Here is a 10,000-nt window from a genome sequence, read left to right on the forward strand (position 1 = left end):
TGTAATTTGAACATCATGAAGCATCCGGTAAGGGAACACGAAACAAGCCAACCCAAAATTTCCTTGGCCTCTTGGACGAGCAGTTTACTGACATTGGTACAAATCAAGCATCAACTTCACATGACAGCACCATGGTTTGCAACATCCATAAACAACAGCATTTTAAATTTTTGAAACAACCAACATGGTAATATTATGTTCCAAGACATGTTGTTTGTCATTCCTATGCAGCACAAGGCAGTGGGGTAGCATTATTGGCTGAGGTCAGGATTCAAACCCAGGCTAGACACCTTAAAGGGAAGTGTGCATACCTCCAGCTCACCCTGTCAGCCCTCCAAAATATGAAGATAAAGGTACATTCGTCTTTGTTGGTAAACCACACCTTTATGTCATTTGACTGAGTCTTCCCAAAGAGCGAGAAGTTTTTTTGCAACCACAACAATGCTGATAAAAGTACCTCTACCCTCTGCAACTGGACCGGACGGCATCAGCTCATGTGACCTTAAAAAACATGCTTTTCTGCTCTTGTACTTCCTCTTTCTGCTCCTTTCACCCTGTCATTTACCATCGGTCATCTTCCATCTGCTTGGAAATCAGCCAACGTTTACAGCATTACATAAAAAAAGGTGCAAAAACCGATCCTCTTAATTACAGCCCAATTAGCTTGCTGTACTTCCAATCATCTGCAATGTCATGGAATCCATCATCGCAGTTGATATGAAATCCTTCCTTTTGATCAACAATCTCATCTCGGATCATCAATTCGGATTCAGACCCGGTCACTCTACCTTGGACATGTTGCTTCTACTCTCCAAACAATGGATGGAGGCCCTCTATGTTAGACATCAGATCAGGGCCGTCTCTCCGGACATACCTCAAGCTGTTGATACAGTCTGTCATCCTGCCTTGCTCTCCAAACTGTCTGCCTATGGAATCCAAGGCCAACTCCACTCTTGGAATTCTGACTTCCTCCACTCTCATAGCTAACCTGTGTCTCTCAATGGAACCCTTTCATCTCCTCTCCCTGTCAAGGCTTGAGTCCCCCAAGGGAGTGTTCTCGGCCCCATATTATTCTTAATGTTCATCAATGATCTCACTGACTCTCTGGAAAATCCTCTATCTCTTTGCTGATGATTCCACACTTTGCCTTAACGTCTCTCATCCTTCTGACAGACAGGCAGCAGCATCTTCTCTCTCCTCAAATGTTGATAAAAAATCCCAAACTGGTCAAAAACTTGGTACATGGCTTTCAACCGTGAGAAATCCCTCACACTCACACTCTCTCTTTCCAAAAGGACACTGCAAATCCTCCCATCTACTTTCTCAACAACCATCTTGAAGAGGTCCAGTCACTCAAACTCTTGTGTCTCACTCTCAACCATGATATTTCTTGGGCAAGCCACATTTCAAAATTGGCCTCCGAAGGCAGATGCCGACTGGCCATCCTATGTCGTGCAATGTCCTTCTTTGACACACCTGAGCTCCGATCCACCTACAAGGCTTTCATCCGCAGCTCGATGGAGTACTACTCTCCCCTCTGGGCTGGCTCCCCTGCCTCACACCTTGTTTAGCTTGAGACCATGGAAACCAAAGCTTTCAAGATCATTGGAACCTCTCACGATGAGGCTGAATCTATGGAACTATCATTTTGCCATCGCTAACAGGCCGGTGGTCTCTCTGTCTTCTTCCGCCTCATTTCTGATCTTGCACCCTCTGCCATTTTTGTGCCCTGTCCCGCGCCCCCAGGTATCTGCAAGACACACGTGGTCCAGTAGCAACCCCCTCTTCGTGAAATTGCCTAAATCCAGAACCACTGTTCACCTCCACTCAGTTATTCTCCTGCTTGTGGAACCAACTTCCACACTCTCTTCATTCTCATTGTTCCCTCCTGGTCTTCAAGGCAGCTGTTCACCACCATCTCAGGTCATCCCCCATCCGAAGCCATGATCTTTTCTCCACCCATTGAACCACCTGCACCCTCCCAAAATGATGCTTACCTATCCATCCTCGTCCACGCTTTGCGTTCTCCCTTCCCCCCTCATCGTTACCTGCATCCCTTGTTTGACGAGTCTCCGTCGACCTTATCCCTCCGCCTTGCTATCGGCGTTTTCCCCTTTTTCTCCTGTTTCCTGTGTTATGTTGTGTCCTGATCTGTTATGTGACGTAGCTCTTCCATGAGCCTCGACCATGTATAGAAGTAAATAAATAAATAAAGGCATTGTTAAAATGTGTACTTACCAGACTCCAGTAGTACAGTCATATGGCAGCAAGTTGCTATTTCCCTCCAAGAGGCCATAATTCCTTGTCCTATCCCATAATTTTTATTACCCTTTTAAAGTGTGACAACACATTCAAGTTATTGTCCCAGTTTTAAAACTGGATGGTGTGATTGCTCAGCTCCAAAATGCTGGTTTACAATGGAAATTGCTTTGCGTTGTCAACTTTTGAAAGTCATTTGATGAAAGGAGGATGCGAGAGCAATGCCTGGTGGGGGCGAGTCCTTCAACCAGGTAAAGCTGTTTATTTGAATTAGGATGCTCATCTCAAAATGCACTTTTCACACTTTCAAACCCAACTTCACATGGGGAAATTGGAGCAGAACAAGCATCATAATGCCGAGTGCTTTGCAAGGAACGTTATTAATAAATATTTATTTTCAATATTTTTATTATCTCACGTTTGTGATTGTGAGTTGTGGAGGGAAGTGAAATTTGTGCTCATTGAGGTGTTTGTTCAAATGAAGATGTGTTTTCATGGAGGTGGATTTATATCCTTGATATTTATCAGGCTGTTGCATTGTTTGAAGTCACATCATATACATATATACATACATATGTATATCATATACATACATTTTTATCTACATACATATACATATACACATATACATTAAAAAAGATATTTACATACATATATATATATATATATATATATATATATATATATATATATATATATATATATATATATATATATATATATATATATATATATATATATATATATATATATATATATATGTACATACAACGAGGATAGTTTCTCACATCATTACCGCATCCCACGCTCACTTGTGAATTTGTTAAGCCCTTAATGAGCTTGTATATTTCAGAGACGAAAACCACCAATTGACAAACTCTCACCTAGTAATAAGCATTCCACTGCACCACCTTTGCTGCCTTCACATTATATTTAGGAAATAATATTTGCTTACACAGTGAAATATTTAAGCAGCAAGTTGTTTGTCAATAATTTGTGGGCTGTTCTGCCTTGTGGTCACTTATGATGTAACCCCGTTAACATGCAGAGCTAAACACAAACACCACTACACTGGAAGCTGCGATTGTGTGTTTAATATATAAATGCATAAATTGTGAGTCACAGTGATTTGTGATGTGTTTCAGAAGTGCAATTATCAGTTTGGTGTGATGATGCAAATCCAGGCCATTTGAGGGACGAGGACGTTGATTCCAGGTTAGTGTGACAAATGGATGTATGATTGGATGAATTATGTGGTAGTTGTGGGAGAGTACAGCTGCACATGGGTACCGAGGGCTTGATGGAGTTTGTCAGTTGATCATAATCATCTTCCTAGAGACACACCCTGAGTTCCACTGAAATTGCTTTGTGGACCTCTAATAAAAAAAAATAAAGAACCCCTTTGTCGGGTCCTTATGCAATTTGTTTAACCTGCCAGAGGATTCTCGTGCTCTATGTATGGTCTTTCATTCTGCCTGACATCCTTTTCTCTCTTCTTTGTCAATACACTATTATCTTCCAATTCTGCTGTTTTCAGCCCATTCAGGAGACTCCTATGTCTTTTAACCCCCCCCACACCTCATCCCACACTTCCTCATCCCTCTTCTTAGTTCTCTCATTTTTGTAGTTCCTACACCAACCACTTTTGTAGTTCTATCCTTTTCAATGTTGATGCGTCGAGCAAGGAAGCAGCACGTACCATTTAAAAAAGTCTTTGGTATGACTCAGCCAGGGTTTGAACCAATGACCTCTCAGAATCAGTGGGCACTCTCTCTAGTTTATTATGGCACCAGATCTGGTTTTTGAAATGTCTTGAAGTGACTAACTGTAAGGATGTATCGATGCATGCACCCGTGTCCTTGTGTGTAACAGCAGAGTACCCGCCCCATGGGTGATCTTGTTCCAAGTGTGCAGCATGTTTTTGACACATCCCTTTATTCGGGCGGTGCATGTGCAACAAACAGCTGCTTCGCTCACTCCCAAAAATGAATTTTAAAAAACCTGTTACCCACTACTTCTATTTTATGACATTTTCTCAAAGTAGGGCCCCCTTATCAGATTTTTTTTTGAAAATTCACGACCCCTCCACCTTTGCCCCCAAAGGAAGAAAATGCCAAGATGGGCAGAAAAAATAACTTTTTTTTTCAGAACGTGATGGAATCAAATGAAAGTTTCACTTGCACAACTTCAGGGTGCCCTCATTAATCCATGAAAGTTTCGGCTTCCTTGGTGAAATCCTCTCGGAGGAGTAGATAATACATTTCTACATACATACATACATACACGCGTACATTCATGCCCCGCCATTATATATAGACGTATATATGTACGGTAAGACCCCTAACTGTGTATAGTGATGAAAAGACAAAATGACAGCCATTGCTACACGATTTGTGAGTGTGACCAAACTTTATTGTTTATTGACCAAACTCCATAACTTTACTCCCAACCGTAAAGGTGTGCCACAACGTCCGCACAGACAACCAAATGGCATATACAATTCATATAGAAGGGCTGGCAATCTATTACAGCAGCATTTACCAAAAGATGTTTATTAAAGGTTAAACGACATGTATTAAGCAAAGACAAATTAATTTGGATGAAAAAAAAACCCCACTTGTTTTTTTTTTTAGACCCCGTGAAGATGAATTGCCTGCCTTGTTATCAGTGGAGCACATACGGGTTTACATCCTATTTATTATATTATTTTTCCCTTCATGAGGTCTAATGCCCTCGTCTGCTATTGCACCTACAAATGTCTGTGTTAGCCTTTGATGATGAATATTAATAGGTTATTCATTATGCAGCTGGCTGGTGGTGCGTGGTCGGGTGACCTCATGTTGGGTGGCCAGTGGGTTTCTTCCCTATCTGCCTATTATCTCCTGTATTTGCGTCTTGTCTCTCGATGCAAGTAGGTGTGTTTGGATTATTTTATCTGCGTAAGTGACTCATGCTTTAAAGGTGGCATTTTTTTTGTTTTTTTAAAAGAGGTCTTTCCAATCTAATCTAAAAATGAAAGGGTTTGCTGTTTAATAAGGTTTTCGTGAGCTTTGTGCTGTCTCTTCATGTCATTGTTGAAAACGAAATCCACAAAACCAGAAGACACTTGTACACTTCACCAGTTGTCTTACGATACACACTGTCACTTGACCGATTCTCAGCGACGGCCTTGCAAGGAGCAATCGTGTGAAGCACCCTCCCATTACAGCTGCCTCGGGGAAGGCTTTGCCCGCCTTGGTTGATGACTCACAGATCGTATTCGAGAGCAACAACGACCCTTCTGAAATCAAATGCCCCCTCAGCAGCTTGTTTGAGTGCTCTTTTATCTACAACACATAGCCATGAAATTTGGTTGCCGTAACTCAGTGGAAAATGTGAGATGTATCGAAAAAGTGTCGACTCTTACATGATTCAACAGTGATGGCTTTTTGCACATGATAAGCTGGCATTACCCTATAATCTATTCTACAACTACTACTACGACAACTATTATTACTCCCAGTTGGGCATTTTATTGCACCTTTTATATTCCTCTCCATCGACATCATCTCTTGTATCTATCATGCCTTCCTCACCATAGTTGTTTATGGGCTTTCACCACTGTATCTACAAGATGCCGCCAATGATAAATACAAATGCAGGAAAAAAAAAACCAACCCCTCTGAAAGCCACTCTTTCCATGTTGTACTGTGTCGTCACATTCTCCATAAATTGGCCAGGTTAATGGTCTTGTACACCTCAGGTTGAGAGCCGTCAGCCTGTTTGGCATCACAACAGCCTCATATGGAAGCGCGACACCTACGTAACCCAGATTCATATTTAATTACTACTATAATGGACCAAATCATTCCCACCTTATTGTGCAATTTGGGTTGCGAACTTTGGTAGCCCAAGTCCATTATCAGCTGGCTGACTTAACCTGACATTCGATTGAAAGTGCAGGAATTTGTAGTTTGTTCAGGACACCGGCGACAACTCGGTGACTCCTTGCAAAGGACGCCATGGGATCTTTGACGTCCACCGACAACGAGCGCTTGCAGATGGGTCCTCCAGCTTAACATCCATTAGTGGGACAGCATACGAATTGATGCCTCGTATTGCCTACGGAACAGGAGGATGACAGTTTATACCCCAGCCGGGATTTAAACCACAGACATCTCAAAGGCAAACATCAATACCTCGAGGCTATCCTACCAGCCACTACACCGTTATTGAATAAAATAAGAGAAAAATGAAGGATTAAGTGGATTTTTTTTAAATATAGAAATGTAACTATATTTTATGATTGATGGTTTTAATTGTATTACCTGAAGGAGGGATTGGGGGGTTGTGGGTAGGAGAGCATACTCGCGACTTGGATCTCACACAAACCTAACACGAGAGAGGCAAGGAATTTGGTGTCCTTCAGTCGGGCTTGGGACTCTAATCAGATGGCAGGGGGCTGACCCAAGAGGATAAGGTTGTTTTTGGTTTTAGAAGCAAATAAAATCTTGCCTCAATGTTCTTAATGATAAATTATTAACGAGATTGATTATCTTTCCCACCAGGCAGAGTATATTAACAGGCTTAGGAACCGGTTGGAAACAAATAACAGAACGGCAATGTTCTAGGGACTCTCTGTTGTCCAGAATCCATTAGTAAAAAAAATATATTTAAAAAAATATATAAAGTGAAAGAAAGATAATCGAAGTTGCTGTTTTCATCTGCAAGGGAATAAAAAGCCCAAAAATTATACAATGTCCAGATTGCCAATGCAGAAGAAGCGCCTTTATAATGGAATCTTTCCTTGAAGTTGTGTCTCGCGTGCTGCCTATTAGCCCCAGGGTTAAAACCACTCGCTAGGCGGTAGTCAGCAGAGCACTACAAGGAACTTACACACTCATGTGCAAAGCATCTGCCGCCTCTAACCATGGCCTTCTGCTCTGATTCCACAGCTTGGCAGTTGTGTGCTCACCCGAAACGCTGGAAGGCACGCGGAATCGAAAGGACGTTCTCCAGCACCGGCAGATCCATAAACCCCGGGCCTCTGGCATCGCAGTGAAAATGTCTTCCCAGAGAAGGGTTCTGCTCTGTTTTTGCGTGGCTCTAAACCTCTTGGCTGGGAAGCCAATGTGCGCCTTGGATATTCCGCTGAATTGTGAGTATAGCCGTTTTACGTGTTCATTGAACGGTTCACATTTTGAAGTGCACCGTCTGCCCTGATTGTGGCCTAATTAATTGCCTATTTGACTGATTTTCTCCAAATTTTTTCAAGTACTCCGAGTTTTCGTTTTACATAATGTTGGAAAACTTGCAAAATATCTGTAAATGGTGTTCAAGCCTCCGTCAATACTGTTAAAGCATCAAATCAGACTTTTCAAAAAACTGTGGATATATATATATATATTGAATTACAATTCTCAGGAAGGAAGGCTTATTCCATGTGATGACATGTATTGCATTCAATGTTATCAATAGATTGGTTCATATTTGTTGTATATTGAGCAATTGGTTTAATTGTATGTCTGGTGTTGGCTTAATTGTTAGGGTCGTGGGCTTGGGATCCTTTGCGGCTGTTGAATTAATATCAGGTGGGCTTGACTGGCTGTCATCCTTCCGAGGTTGGCAAAAATGAGTACCAGCTTGGTGTCCTGCGTAGGAGTGTCGACCCATCCAGGATTGTGCCTGATAGCCAAAGAGACTGCTTCGGCAGCACCACCACTGCATAGAGTATGGTCCCGATGGATGGATGGACTAGCGTGACCTCCGAAGCATGAGCAAAAATTTATCAAGCCGGGAACAAATTTTACCTCTTTGGGTGAAACGGTTTTCAACGCAGCATTTTCTTAGTGGGTCATGTGAAAAGACGGCGTAATTAAGAGCTTTAAAAATCCTGATTTGTAACGAAACGGTTTGACCTCCGCTTGATGATCTCCTCCGAACCTGTTGCTCGTGATGCAGGTGAACCCATGTTTTAAGGACGTGTTCATTGTCTCCATTGTGCTGGTGATTCATTAAAATTGAACATTGATGTCTAATAATACCTCTGTCATGTGTATGATATTCATAAAAGTTCCTCCATGAGCCGCAATGAACATATTACGAGCATGTTACTTGATACACTATCTGTAAACTCCTCGAATAGTCACCTTCTCTTTGCAGTGACTTTAATCTTCTTTACATGTTGTCTTTTTGGTGATATCTCTCGCGATCATCTGTTATGAATTATGAAATGAAGGAGCCATGCCGACTTCCATTACTAACAATCTGTTTTGTTATTACTCTCACCAAAACTTCCTGCCTTCTCTTTCTTTGCACTCATGCCTCCGGGACCACAGCAAAACTCTTAGAGAAGTGTAAGTTTGGTTTCGCCTCACATTGTATGTTTACTTGTGTACGAGTCTTGCGACACAAAAAGTACGCTTCCTGCGGAACTGGAGCCGCATCCCAAAAATACACCAACTGAATGACTGCTTTCTAGATGATGCATTTGATATTAAAAACACATTTAGTGCTTTGCTAATACAATCTGGAGATGCTTGCAGAGATGTGTAAATGATGCCGTATTGATGTTTTATATTTAATGATGCGGTAATCTTTTGAAGTGCCTTCGCACCACATCCTCCCACCACAATAATGGACCTCTCCTGCCAATGGCAGGAGGATTCAATTTATTACAAAGCCATTTTGAGCCATTGATGCAATTGCTTCCGAGAAGATGTTAAGAAGATCGACCTCGGATGGATGGGGTGGACTATTTCTCCCTCAAGCAACGGCCTTTCGTTGTCATAAGTTATTGGCCCAAAAGCGGCTCCTCTAAAAGATGTATTGAAAGAAAGCTTTGAAAGTGTTCGGGTATTAGATCCGGTAACTCATTCAACGAAGGAAAAGTCGATGCAGTATCGAAATAGAATTATTTCAATCGTAACTTTATTATTCATGCTATTGCTAGGAAGTATTCATAAAATATGAATAAATCCACTTTACATATGTGGTGTTTGTTGGTGCCTTTGCAATTCCATTCTTGGTTTGCAATTCCTCACAATGATGAGCAGCTTCATTGTACATTGCAAATTGTCTTTGATCTTTTTACTTTAAATCCCCTTCTTATCCACCGTTCGCAGTTCAACAGCCACCGACCATCACCGAGCAGTCTCCAAAAGATTACATCCTGGATCCTCGTGATGACATTGTTATCCGTTGTGAAGGAAAAGGGAGCCCTCCCCCCAGGTACGCATATTATTACCCCGCACACGCAAAGCGAAAAGTGGGGTTAAGCATTTGGTTCGCTTCTGTCTGTCTGTCTGTCTGTCCACAGATGTCAGTTTATGATCGAGCAACAACTCAAGTTCAATTGAATGTTATGTTTCGAACACGAATCAGAACATGAATCATCAAATGAACCTGCAGATAAGCAGTACTTTGGCTCTGAATTCGTCCCGATCGCACATGCGCAGAGAGGAGTGAGATAAATTTTTGTTAGTCTGTCTGCCTGTCTGGCAGTGAAACAAAATTGAAAATTATTCCAAACAGGAAACTTGCTGTTTTTCTGGTTGTCATAAAGGACACAAACGCCAGGCACAAATAACTAATGTAACGTGTTAGATAGGGTGGTGTAATAGACACTGCGTCAACGGCGGCAAACTTCCGAATTTTGTTTCTCTTCGACCTTTAAAATCTCTATTTTATTTATATTGAATTATTATCTGCTTGAACACTGTGCAGCACAATTCACCTTTTTGGTACTTTCAAAACACTTACG

The 10,000-nt window shown here is 41.6% G+C and overlaps 1 protein-coding gene across 11 annotated transcripts in view; it reads left to right on the forward strand.

Moving 5' to 3' along the window:
* LOC147019490 (neuronal cell adhesion molecule-like) overlaps positions 1-10,000 on the forward strand; it is a 320,000-nt gene that overhangs the window by 152,095 nt on the left and 157,905 nt on the right. For 4 of the 11 annotated variants that reach the window (XM_085894023.1, XM_085894018.1, XM_085894021.1 and 1 more), the window contains 3 exons: positions 7,194-7,396; positions 8,577-8,594; positions 9,363-9,468. In XM_085894023.1, the coding sequence (XP_085750149.1) occupies positions 7,303-7,396; positions 8,577-8,594; positions 9,363-9,468 (218 nt within the window). In that variant the 5' untranslated portion in view covers positions 7,194-7,302. Of the gene's footprint in view, positions 1-1,801; positions 1,924-3,404; positions 3,475-7,193; positions 7,397-8,576; positions 8,595-9,362; positions 9,469-10,000 lie in introns of those variants that run through there. The other 7 variants (XM_085894024.1, XM_085894025.1, XM_085894027.1 and 4 more) reach the window with 4 other exon arrangements.

The sequence above is a fragment of the Eptatretus burgeri genome, chromosome 9, assembly GCF_056783735.1.
Source record: "Eptatretus burgeri isolate ZD-2024b chromosome 9, Ebu_testis_v1, whole genome shotgun sequence".
Lineage (NCBI taxonomy): Eukaryota > Metazoa > Chordata > Myxini > Myxiniformes > Myxinidae > Eptatretus > Eptatretus burgeri.